At 39.5% G+C, this 23,883-nt stretch overlaps 1 protein-coding gene across 2 annotated transcripts in view; it reads right to left on the bottom strand.

Moving 5' to 3' along the window:
• Positions 1-23,883, bottom strand: part of FRAS1 (Fraser extracellular matrix complex subunit 1) — a 485,111-nt gene that overhangs the window by 141,808 nt on the left and 319,420 nt on the right. For both annotated transcript variants that reach the window (XM_069092754.1, XM_069092760.1), the window contains 3 exons: positions 10,531-10,684; positions 4,708-4,886; positions 897-1,013 (listed from right to left, as the gene is read on the bottom strand). In XM_069092754.1, the coding sequence (XP_068948855.1) occupies positions 897-1,013; positions 4,708-4,886; positions 10,531-10,684 (450 nt within the window). The remainder of the gene's footprint in view (positions 1-896; positions 1,014-4,707; positions 4,887-10,530; positions 10,685-23,883) is intronic.

The following is a 23,883-nucleotide window of genomic DNA, read 5'->3' as shown; positions in this document are numbered from 1 at the left end:
CACGTTATGATTTCGGTAAGGCAAAGTCTTAATATTCTTATAGACAAGACAGAGAAATATAAGATGAATGACAGAAGATGTGGATTTGTAGCTGATCAAAAAAGTCTTACCCAAAGAGTGTTTATTAATATCAACATGTAGGGAGGTCTCTAATAATACTATACATATATGTGCATAAATACAAATACACAAAAATATGTTTGTATATATGCACACATATGCACACACAGAGAATGCTTTCTGGCTATCAGAGCAAGCACTCTGGCCTTGAAGTCTCTTTACTATTTTCGATGGTATTATCAGTAGCTTGGATAAAGACCTCCTTATCAAACTACAATTGATGCAAACCCAGAACACAAAATAATTTGATAAAAGCCAGGATTCCAATGTATCTCAACAGGCTGAAACAATGGGCCAAAACCAAAACCCCCAGGCATTTTATAGGCACAAATATAAAATCTGACATTTAAATGTATAAATATGCAAAAGGAAAGACATCCCATGGCTTAATAGTCACACAAAGAGATTAGCTCCAGAGGACAGACAGAACCAGGAGCAATGGGCAAATGTTTTAGAGAGACAGATTTACCGAGGTTTGACATAAGGGAAGATGTCCTAAAAATAGAGTGGGTTGTCTTGTGAGTTAATGGGTCCCCCATCATGAGAGTATTCAGCAAGAGGCTGGATAACCAGCACATTCTACACAATGACTTCAATGTTCTGAGATCCCATGATTCTCTCTGTGGCAAATGGAAAATGTTTGAATACCATTAGTGACAAAGAGATGATGACTGAAAGCGTTGTGAAATCAGGAGTTCACCTGGTATGAAGGAAAGCCCATTTTCATTCCCACTGCACTATTTCTCCTGTTAAAAGGAATGACAGACCAAACTCACAGTCATATGCAGATTGGCTCCCAGGAAAAGCTTTGGAGGTTCAGGTGTCTTCGGCAAGATGGCGATGTTGAATACTTGGTTCTCCAGATGGGCCTGGGGGGCAGCAGCACTGGACACCTGCAAAGGCAGGACCGAGAGGTAAGACCCTAATCAGTATTTCGATGAGGACATATTCACTCCTAGATACATTCAAGACCAACCCGGCCTCCTTGTTAAACTGCACACACTTGAGCCAGGTAGACAACACAATGGCTAGAGTTTGGAGGCACCTGGTGGTGTAGCAGATAGAAAGAAAGGCCTGGAGTCAGGAGGTTCTGAGTTCAAATTCAGTCTCAGACACTTACTAGCTCTGTGATCCTGGACAAGTCACTTAAACTCTTCCTGCTTCAGCTTCCTCAACTGTACAACCTCCCAGAGTTGTTGAGGATAAAATGAGATAATATTTGTAAAACACTTAGCACTTTGGAGTCTGGTTCATAGTATTACTGCCTACTATTCTTTCCTTCCTGTGACTTCATCCTAGCCATCACCTGTACCAGGAACTCATCCCCTCGCCCCCTTCCTCTGCCTACATGGAATTCCTCCATCAAAGCCCAGCTCCAACTTCAATGCATGTACAAAGCTTTTCCTGATCCCCAAAGCTGGTAGAGATTCCCCAAATATCACACTGTATTTTCCATATATTTATGTGTGTGCTTGTGATCTCCTCTAATCAAATGTAAGCTCACTGAGAGCAGGGACTGTTTCATTTTTGCCTTGGTAGCATCACTGCATAGTACAGTGATTAGACTATGGTAGGAGCTTTAAAAAATGCCCTCTTAGTCAATGTTCCATCTCTGATTTTGGTGTGGTTACTGATTCAGGCAACAGTTTTCCAGGTTCCCTCATTTCCCATGACAGCTAACACAGAAACAGAAGAAATCCATGTGTGTGTGCATGCACACACACACACACACACACACCCAGGATGGTCAGCCAGAAGGTGAGGTAAAATATGGCAACTAGGCACAAAATGGATGGTCCTTTTCTGGCTTATGAAATACACGTTTACATTTGTGGGGTTCCTAGATTTTGTTTTGTTTCTTTAGTGTTTCACCCTTTGCTCTCCAGTTCATTCAGCACACTCTTTTGTTGTTGTTATTAATTTTTTTTTTCATTTTTAATGATATCTTTTGTCTTAACATCATCTTCCTTGCCAAAAGTATCCCTTCCCTTTCCCCTGGTCAATGAACTATAAGGAGGGAGGGAGGGAGGGAGGGAGGGAGGGAGGGAGGGAGGGAAGGAAGGAAGGAAGGAAAGAAGGAAGGAAGGAAGGAAGGAAGGAAGGAAGGAAGGAAGGAAGGAAGGAAGGAAGGAAGGAAGGAAGGAAGGAAGGAAGGAAGGAAGGAAGGAAGGGAGGGAGGGAGGGAGGGAGGGAGGGAGGAAGGAAGGAAGGGAGGAAGGGAGGAATTGAGTAAAATTATGTAATACATCAATTGAGTCTGATGGTGTATGTGATGGTGACTTGGTGGGGGAGAGGGGTTATAGCTCCCAACTGTTTAAACCACTCTGGGGGGAGTGAGAATATTTGGTTTTTTCCTTGCCTTTTTTGGTCCCCTTTCCCCTACCCACCAAATACAATGAGAGGCAGGATTCAAACGCAGGTCTGGCCAGGTTCCACACGCTGTTCTGTATCCCCTAGATACCAGTGGCTTCCTCGTGGCTGAATGCCCTGGTCTCCCCACTTAAGTCACAGTATCTTTTAATGGGGCACACATTACAAAAATCCCAAGTCTTAACGCACAGACTAACAGATGGGCTGTATTGATATCTCATGACAGCATTTCAGTACAAAAACAGAATTAAATCTGCCGAGCTCAGTTCATCTCATTTAGTATATAAAACAAACTAAAAGGTGAAAGAGAGGGGCAGGAACAAATAAAAGCCTGGCATTTATCTCATTTTCGATCTATTTCATACCACCAAAGCAGTGAATGGAAAATGACTGGCCACTTACCCAATCCCACATTCATATAGACTATTTTAGGGAAGGTGCTTTAGATAAAAAACACCAGGTCTGACTCAGATTGGATGACATTTGAGTCTGATTGTACCTAAAGATGACCCCAAATGATGGTACCTAATTCTGTATAAAGATCATTTGAAGGAGGTTTGTTGCACTGGGGCTTTTGTTTTTTAATCTGTTAAAAGAATATTAACAAAAACCCTCTTTCTAGCAAAAAAATAAAAATACAAGGTCTGATCCCAGTCTTCACAACAACATTCACCAAATTCCTATTTCGATGAGCTCTTTCTCCTTCAGAGAAAGCCCATCCTCTAGCGATGCTGCCATTACACAAGGCATTTCTGTAACTCCTCCTTGGGGAGCGTGTATAGAACCAAGCTCTGAGTCACGCAAAAAGACAAATCCATCTCCTGTATTTTGTTAGGGACCTAAAGCTAGTTTGATCTTAGACAAAGTCCTTTCAAATGCAAGTTTGCATTTAACCCCAAAAGACCAGTTAGGGAAGAGAGGGGGAAGAAATCTTTCTTAAGCACCTACTATGTGCCGGGCATTCCAGTAAGCATTTTACAAATATTATCTCACTTGATTCTCAAGATAGCCCTATGGGAGATGCTATTATTATCCCCATTTTACACATAAGAAAACTGCAGCAAACAGAGATTAAGCAGTTTTCTGAGGGATACAAAGCTGGTAAGAGTCTGAGACCCGACTGAACTTGGATCTTGACTCCAGGGGCCAATGTCGTCTCCACTGCATCACCTAGCTGCCTAGCAAGGTTAATCATAAGAATGCTACAGACTTAGAAGGAAATTTCAAAGAAGAACATTTCCAAAAATGCCTTTGAGCATTTTTAGGTCACTTGGAAAAGTAAATTGTCTCCCAATGTGAATAATTTGAAGAAGATTAAATTAATTTGGATACTATGCATGTTAAAGATCATCCATCTTACTTCATACTCAGATCTTGTACAGTATTAGTCAGTTGGTTACTGGGTGACAGGACATATTCACAGTCATGTGAAGAATCTAACATTTGTAGCTAACATCTTTCCACCAGAGCTTACACTTTACTGGCCCAGTCTTGAAGAACCTCAGGTCTCATCTACACCACAGGGAGACACCAGAAGAACATTTTGGGGAAGGAAATGGTTTGTTTTGTGTATTGCTGTGGAAACAGAGCCACCAGAAAGAAAAATTCCTTATCCTTGATGTGCAATAGCAGCTTCAACTATGGCTTGAGATAGTATAGCCCATATTTTTCTTGATATTTTGAAATAAATCTGTCCTATAAACATTTCTACAACAAATAAAGAGTTACTTGTTCTCAAGCATCTATTGTTACTTAAAGAACTACAGATTAAAATCTCAACATTTTAAATTGGCAGATGGAGCCACCTATCGCAGGGGTTGGTTTATAAGAGTGTTTGCTTTTGGGGTGGCCAAGTAGCACAGAGAGTAAGAGCACCGGCTCCAGTGTCAGGATGACCTGGGGATCAAATCTGGGCTCAGATACTCAGCACCACACCCAGAAATAACTGGCCGTGTAACCTTGAGCAAGTTACTTAACCCCGATTGCTTTAAAAAAAAAAAAAAGAAAGAATGTTTGCTTTCGTTATGACATCGACATAAAATTACCCATTGCTTTTTTATATTTGATACTCTGATGTATCATTTTATATATACATATATATGTCCATATATACATACATATATACATGCATGCATACATACATATATATATACACATATATACACATAGTTATTAGAGTTAAACTTCAAGGAACTGAGATAATGAGCTATTGGGTACCTGAAAGTTGAAGGAATCACTCTGCGCCTGGGGACCAGAATGCTTGTACCACACAATGCCTTCGTTGATATCTTGCTGGGTGAACGTGTTGGTGGGTGTTGCCATTCTCCCATCAGGCAGGTGCTGCCTTCCCTGCACTGGACTGCCTTCGGGCATATTCATCAAAAGAACCACCTCCCCTGAAGGAGCACAGAGCATGATTACCATGAGGCAGACAAGAGTGGAACCTTTATAGCCTCCTCTCTAAAATATACTGGGGAATGTTCTGGAAGGGTTCCTATCCTGCCATCAGGAAGGAGTCACTGCCCATGTAGAAGACTAGAGGCATGTTCCATCTAAAGAACTCCCTCCCCTGAGAGAACAGCATCTCCATTTTTTCTTTTCTGACTGTCTAGACAGAATGAGGTACAAAAAAGGTGGTAGTCATTACAGAATCATGGATTCCATTTGCAAGTCTAAAAACAGTCCAACCATCTCTGCAAACAGAACCAAAATAGGAAATAACTGACTTATGTCCACTAAAATCACATAAGAGAACCAGAAGCAAGGAGGGGAGGGGGCTGGCGGGTAAGTGCATAAAATACTGGCCTCAGAGCCAGAAAGCACACATACTGAATCTGGCCTTAGGCAAATCTCTTAATCCCTCCACGTTCTAGGCAATTCTCTAAGACAATATTTAAGTTGCAAAGAAAATACCACCCTCTTAGGTTGAAGGCATTTTTTTCCCTCATCTAGGAGTTGCCACTATCCATGAAATCACAGGTCCACTTCCTGTATTCAATGAGTCTCAAATAAGAATATGGGGATTTGTGAAAATTAATGTGTTGTTATGAGTTGATCAACTTTTACAAAAACAAAGCTCAGAAGATATGTTTGTGGGGTGGGAGGAAGGGGGATTTTTTCCCCCAAAACAGAGTTATCAAAAAGGAAAGGTTAAACAAAAAGTTACACAAAATTTGATTGGAGAAAAAACTCAAGAAAATCTATTTTTAAAGAACTGAGTTTCTATCATAGATTTTCTGTGATCTGCAGATCACACCCATAGTTAGGGTTTTTGGAATAATTTCTAAAAGTCTTACTACTCAATTTCTTTGAACCTTATCTGAAGCAAAAATGGAAGAGTTGTGCCTTTAAATAAAACATCTGCTCTTATAGCTCATTCTCCACCTGAAACTTCTGGCCTCTTTTTTTAAAAAATCAATTTTATCCTATTTCCAGCTCTGGATTTTCTCCACACTACGCTTTTAATAGAGATGATGCTTACCAGAGGCACAATGGAAATAACTAATGTACAAGTAGGACATCATGCCATCCGGAAAAAAGTAAGGAGAAATTGTATGACCAACTAGACAGTGCAGAAAGACCTGTATTCAAGCCTCACCTCCAACTCAATTTCCCCATCCATATAATGTGGGGCGGTAGGTGGCACAATGGACAGAGCACCACCCTGGAGTTGGGAGGACCTGAATTCAAATCCAGCTTCACACACTTACAAATTTAACTTGTGACCCTGTTCAAGTCACTTAACCCTGTTTAACCTTTCATCTCATTGATGAACCCTCAGTTTCCTCATCAGCAAAATGAGCTGGAGAAGGCAAATAGCAAACGAATCTGGTATCTTTGCCAAGAAAAACCTTAAATGGGGTCACAGATGTGACTGAAATGCCTCGACAACAAAAACAAAATATCTATAGTACCTGTCTCACAACAACCCTCTGTCACTCAAATGTTATGGAACTCAAAGGAGATAAAGTATGTAAAATGCTTGGCGAACATTTTAAGTATTTTATAAAAGTCAGGGGAGAGAAGGGGGGTGGGAGAGACACAGAGAGACAGAGAGAGAGAAAGAGAGAGAGAGAGAGAGAGAGAGAGAGAGAGAGAGAGAGAGAGAGAGAGAGAGAGAGAGATACACACATACATATGCTGCTAACAATTTTTCTCATACAAATATACCTGCCGATAAGCATGGAAAAAGTCTCTTTTAATAGATATTAAGAATATATGTGTGTGTGTTTGTGTGTGGGTGTGCATAGAGGTATGTATTCTTGGATATATGATCACATCTTAACTAAACAGAATTCTTCCACAGCTGACGGCCAGAGCCAAAAGGGTTTTTTTTTTAACACTAGACATTTCTTGTGTCAATGAAGAAATCAGAATGCTCATCTAGTCTTATAAGAATTCCCTCAAACAGATTAAAAATTAAGATCGAAGAAACATTTTTTTCAATCCTTATGTATTTACATCCATTTTTAGGGTGCATAATTATGACTTCTTCACAAAAGAATTTGGAATTTGAGTTAGGACTTAAAAGACAGATAAAATAGCGACATGTAGAGAATGGGGGAGAAGGAAGTCAGAGAGAGAAAAATTAGAGGTAGACTGTGGATGGTTCTTTAATGTCGGGCTAAATATTCTTCAACAAGCAATGGAAAACTATTGAAGATTCTTGAGCAGGCACAGAGTGACCAGAGCAAGCCTGATCATGAAGAATCTTAGCAGTGAGAAGGATGAATCAGACTGGGAGAAACTAGAGGGTAGGAGACTAATCAGGAGATGATTGCAATAGTTCAGGTAAGAAGCAACGTGGGCCTCAACTAAGCTGTTTGTACTAGAAGGGAATAGCATTTAAGTGACAGAATTGCAGCATTAAGGAATGTGACATGTAAACTTTAACGAGTAATATGTTTTGAGAGACAGTATGAAATAGCAGATAGAGATTAGGTCACAGAGTCAGGCAGACCTGGGTTTGAGCCTTACCTCAGACACAGACTAGGAGTGTGACCTTGGGTAAGTTACTTAACCTCCTCCACCCTCCTACCCTAGACTCAAACAGAAAAGGGGAGAGGGGAATCTGACTTAGAAAACACAAATCAACATTATCTGGATCCTACTGTATTTCTATGTATTTTGTTAAATATTTCCCAATGGTGTTATAATTTGATTTTGGCTCCACGGGAGTTTTGCAGGCTGCTTGTAGCCCTCTGGGAGTTTGACACCCACCATGAGCCTAAAACTTTCAGACTAAGTGCCAATCTTCATCAGTAAAGGGAGTCTATTCACTAAGGGGTTCCCCATACCAATGAACTCATGGGTCTAGTCAAAAATATATTCATGTGTGTATATGTGTGTGTATACACACACAAACATGCAAAGTACTGTACATTGGATATAGTACACATCTATATGCAGACATATACATATATATTTATATAAACTTGTATATACCTATACATATCTGTATATATATAAATTTATATCTATTTTACTTTAATTTTATTACTTATATAAATTTATATATGTATAAATACATACATTTACATATAAATATACACAAATATGTATGTACCTATACATCTGTGCATAGATACATACATATACAAATACATATGATGCATTTTTGTTTTAATGTACATGCCTCTGCCGTGCATATGTATATATTGTGTGTGTGTGTGTGTATCCAAATTCAGTTCTCTAAACAAAGTGTAGTGAATGGAAAACTTAATCAATCCAAGGAGTGAGGAAAGCATGGTAGTAGTTGATACAAATGATTATCACCAGGCAAATTTCCCAAACCTGTCTGAATTTAATTCAACTAATTCAAGTTAATTAGCTTAAGTGAGTTAGTTTTCACCTTACTGATTCCTGCCACCATTTTTGTTCACATGATTCTTTCTAATAATAATCTTATTGTGACTGACAGGACTTCCAAGCATATTAAAAGAAGAAAGGCATAAAGTAAAAATAGTCTTTGTTGTTATCTTTTAGTCATTTTCAGTTATGTCTGACTCTTCATGACCCCATGTGGGGTTTTCTTGGCAAAGATACCGGAGAGGTTTGCCATTTCCTTGTCCAGCTCATTCTACAGATGAGGAAACTGAGGCTAACAGGGTGAAGTGACTTGCCCAGGGTCACACAGCTAGTAAGTGTGTGAGGTCAGAGATGAGCCTTCCTGACTCCAGGCCTGGCACTCTATAATGTTTTAAATCTGCAAAGTACTGTACATTGGATATTTCATTTGACCCTTAGAACAACCCTAGAACCTAGGTGCTATTATTACTCCCATTTTACAGTTGATTAAACTGAGGCGAACAGGTTAAGTGACTAGCCCAGGGTCACAAGGTATCTACAGCAGGATTTAAACTTAATTCTTCATAATTCCAAGCACAGTACCATCCACTGGTCCACCCAACTGCCTACAAACTAGGAAACTAAAAAATGGAATCAACAAATTAAGAAATTAATGGTCAAGGGTAACAACAAAAAACAAATTCTATACAGCCTTCAACTAAGAGGATAGGTCTTGAGATGTCAATGGATGCTTTATTAATATTATTAAGGATTCAGATACACAGGATACATGAAGTTCTGTTAAGTTATGAGCAGTTTATTCAATTACATACATCATAAAGAGGGATGGATTAATTATCTACCAAGGTAAACAAGATCAATATTTTAATACATCACTTTTAATAAATTCAATGTAAGATAAAAGTACCAGCATATTTTTATTAGTTTGGGCTTATAACATCATTGTGCTGTGGTATGGACTTTCAACTAGGAAGTCATAGAAATTCATTTTTCTCCTCCACACAGAAAATATTCACAACTCATGACGGTAAGACAGAAAACAAAAGATTCCGGAACAAGGACTCCAAAAGGTTTTCTTACTGTATGGTGAAAGAGTCAAAACTTAATCAAGAAATGCTTTGGTCAATAGAAACATAGAAATTACAGACCAAGTTCAAGGAGGTACTTGGAGATTTTCGAAAATCTGTACCTTGGCTGCGTTCCTAACAGCCCTGTACAAGTACAGTTAGGTCTTAATTAGGACAAATACTGGATCCTGTGAATAACGTACATGTACTGGAATTTATACTATTCAAAGTTGGTATTATGTAAAATATGGTCATTGGCTCCAGCCCAACGAAACATGCGGTTCAAAGTCGAATAATATAATCACTTCATTATTGGCACTAATCTGGACCTAGCTCCTCTCTCTGTCTGTCTCCCTCTCTCTTTCTGTGTCTCTTTGAATCTCTCTGTCTCTGTCTCTCTGTTCTACCAAACAAAAAGCTGTTTTTAATGAAGAAATGGAATAATTAACCCTTTTAACCTATTTCTTAATGTAAACAAAAATAAAGAGACATAATAAATAAACCCAAAGCCAGTAAAATCATTGCGAATCATGAAGCAGTTGTATAGCAAAGAAAGAAGAGAAACCAAAAAGGATCTCAGAAAACCTTGGGTCTAATACCACGTCTTACTAGTTCTTTGCAGTGGGGTCTCGGGAAAGCAACTTAATTTGTGGTTCTCAGTTTCTGCTTCTGTAAAATGGAGATAATGGAGTCTGTCCTGCTTCTCTCAAAGGATCATTGTGAGGATTAAAGTAGGTATGGTACAAGAAAGAGCTCTGGAAACCATAAAGTCATCTACATATATCAAGGGAAGCCTTGTCATGGTTGTTAGAAGAACCCAGGCGATACAGCAGATCACACACTGGGTTTGAAGTCAGGAAGACTTGAGTTCCTATCCATATTCAACCACTTATTAGCTGTGAGAGCTGGGGAACTCACTTAACCTGTTTGCCTCAGTTTCCTCAACTGTAAAATGGGGATAATGGTCATGCCTACTTTGCAGAGTAGCTGTGAGGAGCAAATGAAATATGTGGAAAGTACTTTATATGGTGTCTAGCACACAGTAGGGACTATATCAATGCTAGCTATTTATTATTAGTACTGTTAAAACCACAGTAACATGCATGCCATGAAGGAGTCATGGTAGACCATCCTTATCATTTCATAGGAGAAAAATCAAACTTACCAAATCTTGGGCGGTCTTGAGAAATTGTGTAGATGATTTCTGAGTCACTGGCACCAAGCACTTCAGCCCGTAAGATCCTGTTGGTGATCGGCAGCATACCTCCTTCTGGGACCCACACCAATGAGTTGGCCACCAGATGAAGGTCTCCTTCGATCTATGAAAGAGAAAAAGGAGTGTTAAGTCTAGAGGAAACTGAGAAGAAGCCACCATTAGGGTCACATGTCAAGGAGATGCCAACACTACTATGTCTCGTCAAAGACATCCATCAAGAAAGAGGAGACCCACAGACTGAAAGTCACAGGCAACCTCTCCTTTTAATTTTGCAGAACAAAAAGTTTCATGTTTTATAAGTCAACTGAATTCAACTAAATAAGTATTTTTATTATAGTTTCTTCAGCTATACACAGTGATAGTTGTATTAGGTTGCCATAGCGCCCTCCAAGCTCTAAAATTATGACTCCATATACCCAATGTTTGATTCTAAAAGATAAAATTAGACAAGGTACCAAGCGGGATACTGAGATAAAAAATTGAAAACCACAAAGTTTACAATCTACCAAAGGTAAAGGTTTGAGAAAACTATGATTTAAAACAGAATATTTTGCATTTTTCAGAAATGGAGTTAGTGAAATTATTGGTGCTTTGGTTTTGAACTTGTTTTCATATGTTAAAAAACCCTACTAAATCTAATTTTAAGGAGGCTTATATTTCAGGAGGGACTTTTATCTATATTATTATCACTACTTTCACATACACTGATAGCTAAAATAAAGCCGAGAGCATTCACAAGGGGACACCCATATAAAAAGAGACCAGGCACCACTTTATAATCACACCATATTTGCGCTTTGGTCCTTTCCCAAGAGGCAATTATGACTATTGGCATTACACAAATCAGGCAAGCAGTGGAATTCAGCACCGGGGATCTGGGAAGAGAACCTGGAAGACGGGATGCCTATGCTCATTCCATCCTGATTAATATGGTGAGAAAAAATGCTGAGGAATTTTATATTTTCCAAATGACTATACTATCTCATTTACAAAAGCATCAAAAGACATGTCAGCATATTGGTAATGATGTAAGAGGGACTGCAATTTCCTGAATCTTCCCAAATACATTATCCTTGGTCTCAACTTCCTGATTTAGTATAATCCATTCTAATACTTACAGCAGCCTATGCTATATTGATTATAGGATGCTGACCCACAGATGCATTATTGGGCAGCGTGTGCGTGTGTGTGTGTGTATGCATATATATATACCTATATCCATTCTCTCTCTCTCTCTCCTTTATCTCTCTCTCTCTCTCCTTTTCTCCTGCTCTCTCCCTAATTCTCTCTCCAATCTGTCTTCATCTATTTGTCTGTCTGTCTCTGCTGTTCTGTCTCTCTCATAGGCACACACACACATGTATGTGTGAGTATATATATTATACACACACATATATATATGTAATTCACCCAAATTCTTGAGTTTACATACTACATGTTTAGGTACACATACACACCCAAGAGTATTGTGTGTAAATAGCTTAAGAGACAGGATCTACTGAAGGTTTGTGTGTGTGTGTGTGTGTGTGTGTGTGTGTGTGTGTGTTTTAAGGATGGAGGAGATTTGGGCATGCTTTATCATTATAAGGGCAGTTAAAAGTACTTTACATAAACAAAGGGTATGAATGTGAGTCCATTAAGGTGGAATGATCTCCAATAAAAAAAATGAAGGAGTGAGAAAGAGGGATGCACTGGGAGAAGGGAGAGTTACAATAGGGAAATTTTTATCATATAAAAGAGGTGCTCAAGGAAGAGCTTTTACAATGGAGGGGAAAATGGTGGGGGATGGCAAGCAATGCTTGAACCTCACTCTCCTTGGAACTGGTTCAAAGGAAGAATATCTAGACACAATCAAATGTGTATAGAAATGTATCTTACCCAATAAGGAAGGAGAAGGAGAAGAAGATAACAGAAAGGGGAGGGATGATAAAAGGAAGGACAGAGTAAGAGAGGCAGAGGTAGAAGCAAAATAGATTTTTGAGGAAAAACAGGATAAAGAGAGAAGAAACAGAAGAAAATGAGATAGAGGGAACTATACAATTAGTAATAACAGTGAATGTTGAGAAAAATGACTAATAATAATCAATGATTTGGGAAGATTCAGATTTCCACCTTTTTCTTTTCTCATTTCATGACCTCAGATATAAATGCTCTATTGACTAGAGAAATGCAAATTAAAACAACTCTGAGGTGCTCCCTCACACTTATCAGAAATGGCAAACACTGGAGAGGATGAGGGAAAATATGTAAAATAATGAACTGTTGGTGGGTTAGTTAAATAATCTGACCATTCTGGAAAACAATTTGGAACTATGCCCAATACCACTCGTAGAAAAAGGGAAATGACCTGTATGTACAAAAATATATTAATAGCAGCTCTTTCAGTGGTAGTAAAGAATTGAAAATCAAGGGGACGCTCATCAATTGGGAAATGACTGAACAAGCTGTGGCTTATGACTGTGATGGAGTACTATTGTGCCACAATAATGAGGGGATGATTTCAGAAAAACATGGCAAGACCTACATCAACTGATGTAAAGTACAATGAGAAGACCCAAGAGATCACTGTGTATGATAACAGCAATATCGTAATGATGATCAATTATGAAAGACGTGGCTGCCCAATCAATAAAATGATCCAAGATAATGCCAAAGGACTCATGATGAAAAAATGCTATCCAGCTCAAGAAAGTGAGAACTGAGGCCCTCTGATTGAAAACTAAAGTAAAATTTTCTCACTTTTTTCCTTCCTTTCTGGAAATATGTCTGATATGGATATATGTTTTGCATGATTTCACATGTATAATTGGGGAGAAGTAAAGGAGAGAGGGAAAGAATTTGGAACTAAAAATTTAAAAAGAAAAGAATGCTAAAAATAAGTTTTAAAATTTCTTTTTAAAAAAGAATTGTCTATTTATATCCTTTGACCCAGTCATACCACTGCCATATAGATCAAAGAATTAATAAACACCCATATCTACTGGGGGGATAGGTCTTATTCTTATAGATCTGTATCAATTTCCCATGTATCTTAGGTATCAGAGCTTTCTCAGAGAGACTTATTAACATAGCTTTCCTTCTCCCTCCCCCAAGTTAATTATTTCCCTTCCAATCTTTTTTTTTTTGGGGGGGGGGAGGCAATCAAAGTTAAGTAACTTGCCAAGGGTCACACAGATGATAGGTATGTGAGGGCCAATTTGAACTCATGTTCTCCTAACTCTGTGGTCCACCACTGCACCACCTAGCTGCCCCCTTCTCTTCTAATTCTAATGGAATTTATTTTATTTTTGCAGCTTTTCAATTTTACTTAATCAAAACTGCCCATTAAGTCTTCACCTCTAACTTGTCTGATCAAGAACTCTTTCTCTATCAATATCTATAGCTGTGAACAAGATCTCCTTCTATGTTCTAATGAATTTTTTTAATGACATGACTTTTTATAGCTAAGTCACCAATAACAGTTTGGAGCTTACTGAGGTATACAGCATGAGATTTCAGTCTAAAGCTGATTTCTGCTAGACTGGTTTCCAGTTCTGATAAGCAAGACATCTAATATTTGTCCAAGTCGCGTATCAAAATAAGAAAGTCAGTGAAGCATTTTAAAAAAAACATTCAAAGCTGAGGGAAAAATGAGGCTTGTAGGGTTGTGGCAAAGCTGGAAAGCCTTAAAACTAAGAAGACGAATTTATTATTTGCTTTATGAAAAAAGACAGTCTATTAGGAGAGAGGTGCATGGTTTCACATACAATCCTCTCTTCCAGTTTTCTGGAAATGTTCATGTTAGTTAAGGTTTGTCAGGTGCAGAATAATAAAATCTAACAACAGAACTTTGTAAGAGGTCAGGGTTGCACCTTAGCAAGACCAATCTTAAGTGAGTTTAGATTTATCACTGTTTAAATTATTATCAAATGTCCTTAACATAAGGTTTCTTTTTCAAATGGCGACTGATATCAGACTAGACTAGACACTTATTAAGCACCTACTGTGTGCTGAGCACCATGGAGATAAAAATACGAGCGAAAAAAGAGGCAGTCCTGCCCACCAAGTAGTTTACATTCTAACAGGTAAAGACATAAACAAATAAAAGGGAGGCTTAAGCTGGACAGGGCAGAGGGAAGGAAGGAGAACATAGAGTGGAAAAGTAGCCTAGACAGTCAGACGGTGAGCTGGAATATGAATGAACATGGCGGTGTGGGGACTTCCCCGAATGGAGGTTCTGAAGAGGAACCCATTGATCAGAGAAGGAGGTCTCAGGGGTGGAGGTGTCTTCGGTATGAGAAGGTAGCAGCTTTTTAACAGAACCATAGATCTACAAACAGACACTGTGTCCAACTTCCTCATCGTACTGATAAGGAAACTGAGGCAAGTTTTGGTCTGAAAGTTCCAGGAGCAGTGGAGGCATAGGATATTATATTGTTATGCCCTTTTAAAAATTTTTCATTAACTTAAAAATTTTTATTTAACTGAACTTTAATAAAACAAGCATTTTCATAACATAGAATAGAGGGGAAAAGATGATTTGCAAATCTATCATGTACAACTAGCTATTCCTTTTAAATATATAATAAAGTTTTCATGTGATTTTCTTTTTTTTTTCTTTTCTTCTTCCCTCCCCCCCCCCCAGCCTAGAGGTAGTCACCATCAGGCACAAATGTGTGTGTTATTGTTGCTTACTGCTTTCTGTTTGTCCTCTGTTCTCAAAGAGGACCATGACATCAGGAAGGTGATGCCACGACTTGCAAGTGAATCATATTTAAGTGAGGTAGGGCTGTACAAGTCACCAGCCTCACTTTCACCTCTGGAGACATCTGGATCCGGTGGCAAACTACAGATCAGGATGGCTGGAGATGGGTCTTTGGCCTTTTCAAATTAAGGCCCTTAACAAGTCTCAGTTTGACTGAGGCAAAGTCTATTCAGTGATTAAGGCTTAGTAAGAAATGAAGCAAAGAATGACTGCCTCTTAAAAAATAAAAATAAAGTAAGAGATCTGGGAGAGGAAGACCTCAGGGCTTCTGGACAAAACAGAAAAAGCCATTCAACAACTCTGAGTGATGAAGTCATCTTGACTATTACAAATAACCAAATTAACTGCAAAGGACATATGAAGGAAGACTCTATCAGCATTCAGAGAAAGAACTAATAAATAGAAGTATGCCATGTCCTTTCAGAAGTAGCTAGCCTGCTGGTTTGATTTCCACTCCCAGAGAAAGGCATAGAAAGTTAGGGTGAGAGGGGTTATACAGGAAGCAGTTGTGGTGGGAGGGGGTAAGGGGCACATTTGCCAGGGTGGCCAAGCTCAGCCCTAGCCAGCTGAGAGACAAAACATGGAGTATTTTGTACCATTAAAGTATTGTTACATAAAAAGCCTGCTCATATTTTGCTTTATCAATATCAACCATCAGATCAAGGTAAAACAGCATTCTCCAGGAAAACCAGTGGGAGTGGTACAATTTAACAGAAACAAGGAAATCAGCTGCACAAAGACAGGACCAAATAGCCAGGAAATAACTCCCAACAACCCAGGAATTTTCCATCCATTCAATGACGCGGAACTTATTGATTTTTCAACATCAAAGCTACCCAAGAGTAGCAAGTAATTAGCTCGAAATAAAAACAAGAAAGGGGTCAGTAAAGATTATCAGATCATTGCCAGAGAGAAATATGTGAAAGAGGCAAGATTTCTAGAATAACTTCCATTTACCAAAACAACGGAGATGATCTGAGAGTGGAGTTGGCCCTTAGCAGAAAAAATGAGCTTCTCTCTGGTCACGTCCCAATCCTTGTGAGACACTAAATAGTTTTATAGGAATAGCTCCAGTGATTTTTTTTTTACTTAGTAATCCATCCAATTAATCAAACCTATTCAGCAAAGCACTCTTTATTACTCCATAATCTTGAGGATTTATTTTGTTCCCCTCACCCCATACCTCAGCTGGACATAACTGGCTGCCAGTTGGAAGCCTATTTTTCAGAAATGTTCCAACAAAAGTCTTCAGGGTGATATTCAACAGTGTTTGCATCCAGAACAAGATGAAAAATGACATTTTTATGAATGTGGATTTGGAGACTGGAAGGGAAGAGGGACAGGGCTGGCAGATATATAGAATATTCTTCCCTTTGATTCTAAGAAGGGCACCACATTAGCAACCAATTCCCCACTCTGTTTTGATCAGGATGGCTGCAAGGTACAAATTCCAGGCTCATTCAGTCCCTGTCATTTTCTGCTCACACTGATAGCTGAAGAAATCTACTCAGTGTTATCAGCAATGGTTTGGACAGCCCTCACAGGGAATTAGGCTGAAGGCCTCTACCATCATACCAAAGTCACCAGCCAGACACTGGCCATCATATTCACACATGGCTACTCAAAACAAAAACAAGAATTACTAACCCTCCGAGACTGGCTACATGTCTACTTCAGACCAACAATTGCAAGGAAGCTGTCTTCTTTGTCTACTGGACATTCCCATCTATAACCCCTTCAGCAACTTACTAGTTACATAGCAACTGCATAGGGCCCAAAGAAAACTGTTCCAAGAGGAGGTCAAAGGTCACAGGACATATGAACAAACCACTTAATCCCTTGGCACTCCTCCTCCCCTCCGTTTTTTAGTAAAGAAGACAAAGGAAGAAAATGTGTAGAAGAAGAATCTAAATAATTTCAAGTATTATTATCATTCTATATTATTATGTTACTGTATAACACTAATACATTATTATCATCATCAGATTAGTATTAGTATTAATTAATTAATGCTAACATCCAGTACATACTGATTGGCCTAAATGCTGGGATCGATGATATTATACTCAAAGAAGTAAAAAGAGACAGTGACCCAAAGATACGTCAGATCATGTCAGAGAAAGGTAAAGTTACTAAAGCTAATGGGCCCCGTGTTCAAGAAGAGAACAGAAAAATAAAGAAGGTTCAAAACTAGCAACTCCAGGTGGCTCCATTAGCCATAGAAGCCAAAGCAAGCCCTACTGCATAAAGACATCTGCAAGAAGCAAGTGGTCCAGGCAAGGGGATGCTTGAGTCAACTTGTACCAATTTATGAAAACTGACTGTTAAATTTTCAGTTTGGCCAGATTGTTCACTTCATACCTTGGAAATCAGCAAATGCTAGAAATCGGGGTGTGATTTATTGTTTTACTGATTGACTAGACTCAAGAAAGTGATGGAGAAAACATTCATATATAGGTTAAGGGTGCTGTACATACTTTCATTTTCAGAAAGCTGGTTGTTACACATTTACCAGCATAATCCTGGGTCCAGGAAATGGAAATGCCATAGGCAACCTTGGCCTCCACCGTCCCCTTCTCTTTTTTTTTTTTTTTTTTTTTTGCTTTTTGGAGGGCAATTGGGGTTAAGTGATTTGCCCAAAGTCACACAGCTAGTAAGTGTGTCAAGTGTCTGAGGTCGAATTTGAACTCAGGTCCTCCTGACTCCAGGGCTGGTGCTCTATTCACTGCGCCACCTAGCTGCCCCTCCCCTTCTAACTCTTGATGAGTATAGATCCACTGGGAACTCAAGCAAGCACACTGCTTGTCCCTGGAGACTCTAAAAGAATTCAGCTATTAGGCAAAGCAAAGAGATGTATCATCTTCCACCTGGACAAAAGTGTGGGCAGGGCTTTCTGATGCTTGTTCAGACAAGAGAACAGTCAGCTTCCCTTCTCCCTGGGAATACAGGCAATCCTCACATCGAAGGCATGGGACGAAAGAAACATAGCCTGAATGAGAAGACTTAAGAGGGACATGATAGCTGTCATCAAGGATCTAAAACATTGCTGGCATTTATACAGAGCTTTAAGGTTTGCAAAGCTATGCTCACAAATAATAATATTATCCCCACTTTACAGATGAGGATACTGAGGCAGTTTCAGTGACTTGCCCAGAGTCACACAGCTAGTAAGTGTCAGAGGTCGCCTCTGAACTCAGATCTGTCCACTGTGTCACCGGTTGCCCCAGAGAGCAGACAGGAGAAAGTTAAAAATAAGCCAATTTAGATTTAATTAAAGGAAGCTTTTTTCCCCCTTAACAGTTGAACAGTTATCCAAAGAGTCATCTCAAGAGGCAGTGGGTTCCTCCTCCCTAGAGTCAAATAACAACTTGTTAGGGGTCCTGTGGGGAGGGATTCTTCCCAGCAGGCCCTGTAAGCTAGGGTTGACAGCCACAGTTAAGCTCCATGATCCCCATCACCATGCCTCGGTCTCCTCTTTGTCCCTGAGTGCAAGGATGTGTCTAGGTAAGCCCAGGCTGGGGGATTATTCCGACACTCAGTCGAGGTAGGGTTCCCATGCTCTTCTGTAGTAGGAGGGGCCCCCCAGAAGATAATCCATATATGAGAAAGCAGGAACATTCTGCTTTGCTCCCTCGGGAGGGTTGGAAAGGCTAGAATGCAGTCTTTCAATTGCAGGAGTTCAATGGAGAAAAAAATTCCTTGATTCTCTTGATTTCTTGATTCTTGATTCTTGATTTCTTGACTCTAGGAATTAACCTAGATTATGAATCCTCTAAAGGGGTCTGAGTATGAGTACTTCCCTTATTTCCTCAGATACTTACTAGCTTGGTGACCCTAGGCAAGTCACTTAACCACTCCCTGCCTCTGTTTCCTCATCTGTAAAATGGGGATAGTTTTGGTATTGACATCCCAGTCGATACCGTGTAGATAAAGTTTCTGATATAATTTTATATAATATATATATAAATAAATATATGAATATAATTTATATAATTCTGAGATAATATTTCTGGGTTCCCTTAGACTTAAAAAATACTGACCATTGGGGTAGATGGATGCCAAGAAGGGAGTCAGCCAGATAGTAATACCATTCTACTTCTAAAAAGGGCTTATAGTTCACCGGTCATTGACCAATGGAACTCAGCACTGCAGGAAGAAGGGTCTTGTAGCAGAACTCCAAACTTACTTCTCAGGAGATAAAGGTCCTTCATTTCCCATCTGCACTCCTTATCCATTGCCCTTTCCTTATAGATGAAAACACCATTTTTTCTTCCTGGGACAGCCAACTCAGCTGAAATCCCAGAACTAGCCTTAAACATGACGACATTCCAAAGCCAAATTATTCAGCAGTGCATTGGAATGAGCTCTGTGTGCAGAGATTAGAATACCAGCTAAGAAAGCTCTGCAGCCAAGATATTTCTGAACAACCCCTGGATGGGAACCATAAAGGAAGAGAAGAAACTCCCTTCTCTGGGTCTATACAGTCTCCTTCAGAAATCAACTTCTCTAGCTCCCCTCCCAGGGCGACTGCAGGAAAGTGATAATAAGGCTAAAGGAGTGGCTGGGCACCTGCCAACTCTGTCTCCTTGTGTTATTGTCTATTATGCCACCACCGACATTCTCAGGTGCTGGCAAAAGATTTTTTAAAATAATGAGAGACAAGAGATTAAGAAACTGACTGATAAGCCATCCTAAATTCAACTTTCTAGCTTCATTATCTTCACTTACAAGATATAAATGATCTTTCAGGGGGATAATGACTAGTGACTTCTAAAACATCTTTAGCAACTCAACATTTCTTCCTGCTCACCAGGGATGAGTCCGTACGTAGGTGCTTACTGGGGAGTAAAAAGTGCCAATGGAATGAATTTTTTCTGTCTTGAGGGAAAGGGAAAGAGACCTCTCTGCTGCAGCTAGGTTACAAAATCCTTAACTATCATCAAGCAAGAGGTAATCCTTTAGATTTCATCTAGCTTCATCAAATGGAATCCAGAAAGATTCTCTTCAATATGGAACCCGGTTTCCCAACTCCTAGCTTATGCCTGACTTAGCTTTTCTAATGTCTGACTAGATCCCCAAACGAGTTCCCTTCCCCTCTTCCTGCCTGGCTAACTGAATGGTTCTTTATTCCTGATGTACGTGTAAACTATGAATTTCACATTTTATATCCCATTTCAAATGGGCAGATAAAATCAAGAGTACGCCTTCTTTTATTTTTCTGACCAGGGCAGAAGATGAAGGAACTGGGAGAAAATGAAGCAATTTGGCCTCAATATTTTCAACAATCACCAAAAGAAAAAGTTGGGTTTTTTTTTTTGAACTAGAGCAGAAGCAATTTTCTAAAGCCACAATATTTATACTGCCACATGTAATAAACCAAAAAATGAAAAACGGCTTCATCGTAGAGCTAAAACAATCATACATACAGGCATATCCCCTCTTAGCCTACTTCTTTCATATAAACAGAAAGTCTAATAAACCCCAGATCAGTAAATTGCAAAGTGCATAAAGCAAAAGCATGCTTAGTTGTGATTTCAATTATATCTCTCATACGACATGCCTGCTAATTCTTCCCCCTCTTGTGTAGATACTGCATTTCCTTGTTTCCTCCACGTGAAATGGAAACTCCTTGATGGCAAGAACTATTTCATTATCAAGTTCCTATTTGAAGGTCTTCACTAAGATGCCTGGTACATATTGGCTTTTAATAAATCCTTGCATTTGAAAGTATGTTTTGCATGACTGTACATGTAAAGACAGAATTTGGAACTCAAAATTGGAAAAAAAACAAATTGAAAAAATTATTTTTACATGTAAGCAGGGGGAAAATATTAAATAATTTTAAAAATAAATCCGTGTTAAATTGAAATTAGCTTGACAAGTAGGTAGTTGATAAAAAAGAAAGCCAAGAAATGGTTTTTAGAAAAAAAATTAACGTGGAGTACGGAAGGGGAAAGTGGGGAAGGAGAGAGGAAGGAAAGGAAGGATGTTAAGAAGTATTTTGAGGATAAACTACCAATAACCATTGGGGGGGAGGGGTTTCAGAAGCTTAATAATCAGAGAAATAGAAATTAATACAACCTAGAGCCTGAGGGGTTATGGGGAGGGAAAGATTGCATTCCCCCCAGGTGATGAAGCGAAATGTTTATAGATTTCCTCTTGTTATTATTATACTTTTATTATTATAATTTGTAGAAGTTAATCTGGCTGCTACATGGTAAATAGTGTTTAAATGGGACTGGAGTGTTGGGGAACATGGTCAGTGGGGCTTGGTCAATGTCAGAGCCAAAAGTTCTCCCTGGACCTCTAAGGACACTGGGAAAGTACCCTTAGGGTGGGGGTGGAGGAAATGTGGAAATGGAACACCTGGCCTTCCAGTAACAGGCGCCAGAGTGGTGAATTCCATACTGCCATCAAGCTAAAGAAAATTCCAGAAGATGGGAAAATTGATGACTAGGGAGGCTGTGGGAAGGGAGACATAGAAAGACACTACTATGACTGGTTCAAACATGTTGGAAAATAAATTGGAATGATGCAAATAAAGCTGCTCACCTGTTTACACCTTCTGACTGCCTGAACCTATAATCCAAGAAGTTTATTGCCAGAACATACCCACACACATCAAACTTTTCAAAGGAAAAATGTGGAACCAGACAAAAAAGAATAAGCTGGAAAAATATGCGACCTGCTGCCAAATGAGCAATGGTTGAACCAGTTATAGAAGTGGGGAGTGGGGGGGAGCTGGGAATGGCCCTGAGATTTCATCAGGATACGGAACACCTGGATATCACATTTAACCATTCAACAGCTGGATTCCTTTTTATAGGGGACATTTACTTCAAAGGTATAACACGAACAAATGTACAAACACCCCCTACCCCAAACCCAGAGGTGGCAAAATCCTATCCCTGTCTGGGCTGTTTCCATTCACATTTCTCTGACTATTAGTACTTTAGAATCTTTTTTGAACCTACCCCCTGTACTAATGAACAGCAGCAATTTTTCTGCACTATATCATTGCAATGATGTCTGGAGCTCTGAGCAGTTTTGTGACGTGCATCAGGTCCCATGGGCAGTAGGTGTCACAGACAGGACCTCAACACAAGTCTTCCTGATTCCAAGGCTAGCTCTCCATCTAATCAATCAAGCAATCAATCAAGGCATATTTTTCTTCAATTTATATTGGTCTTGGAACAGAGAAGGAGGTGAGCCAATGGATGCTGAATACAAGGAGATTTTGTTGCTTAGTCATTTTCAGTCTTGTCTGACTCTTCATGGCCCTGTTTTGGGTTTTCTTGGCAAAGATCCTAGAGTGATTTGCCATTTCCTTCTCCAACTCATTTGACATATGAGGAAACTGAGGCAAACAGGGTGAAGTGACTTGCCCAGGGTCACACAGCTAGGAAGGGTCTGATGACAATGATTGGCACTGGGGGGTTATTGTACTTGCTCATTTCCTGGGATTTAGTACAAGGAAGGTTTCTTGGGTAGGGCTCGGCATAGCAGGAAATGACACATGCTGTCAGATATGGTCTTTTTGACAGCTTATTTTACTCAGCTGTTCTTTCTTACAGGTGGAGGTGATGGTTGTTTTTGTTTTCCTTTTATTTGTTTCATCATCAATGAATTTTTTTTTTTTAAAGACTAATGCATAGAGAGGAAAAGTAAGACTTATGAAAAAGTAACATACTTTCTTTTGGACTCACAATTGAACAATTTAGGTATGTCCTATAGGTTCCTCCTATATCTACAGCAGAAAGAGATCACAGAAGTCCTCTAGTGTAACACCCCCACATACACTTTATAAAAGGGAAACTGAGGCCCAAGGACTTTAAATCACTTGTCCAAGGTCACACTATTAAAACTGGGATTCAAACCCAAATCCCATGAGCTCTTTCTTATCAAGAAACATTTCTTAGATGCCTCATATGGACTTGGCAATATACAATGATGATGATGATGATGATGATTAAAACATAAAGGAGTCAGGGTGGCCAGGTAGCACAGCAAGTAAGAGCACGAGCCCCAGTGTCAGGATGACCTGGGGATCAAATCCGGGCTCAGATACTTAGCACTACACCCAGAAATAACTGGCCATGTAACCTTGAGCAAGTTACTTAACCCCAATTGCTTAGGGGCGGCCAGGTGGCTCAGTGAGTAAGAGCACCAGCTCCAGTGTCGGGATGACCTGGGGATCAAATCCGGGCTCAGATACTTAGCACTACACCCAGAAATGATTGGCCATGTAACCTTGAGCAAGTTACTTAACCCCGATTGCTTTAAAAAAAAACATAAAGGAGTCAGGAAAGGTTTTCTGGTTTATCCTTGTCCCTTCAGTAGCACTACCTTTTAAAAATGGCGACCAAAAAAAGTCAACGGGATCTGGGCTGCATTGAGAGGTGATCATCCTCATGTGCAGGGTTATACTCAGTTCTGAGGGCCGTGATTTAGGAAGAACAGCGATGAACTCAAAGTATTCAAAGGAGGGAAACAAGGATGATGAGCAGCCTTGAGTCTAAGTCAAGAAATGAATGGTTGAAGAAGCTTGGGCATATTTA

Source organism: Petaurus breviceps, unplaced genomic scaffold (genome assembly GCF_028583685.1).
Source record: "Petaurus breviceps papuanus isolate PSGF00001 unplaced genomic scaffold, PetGlider_PUasm1.0 126, whole genome shotgun sequence".
In the NCBI taxonomy this organism is placed as follows: Eukaryota; Metazoa; Chordata; class Mammalia; order Diprotodontia; family Petauridae; genus Petaurus; species Petaurus breviceps.
The sequence above is the reverse complement of the archived record's forward strand: the minus strand, read 5'-3'. Positions and strand labels throughout refer to the sequence as shown.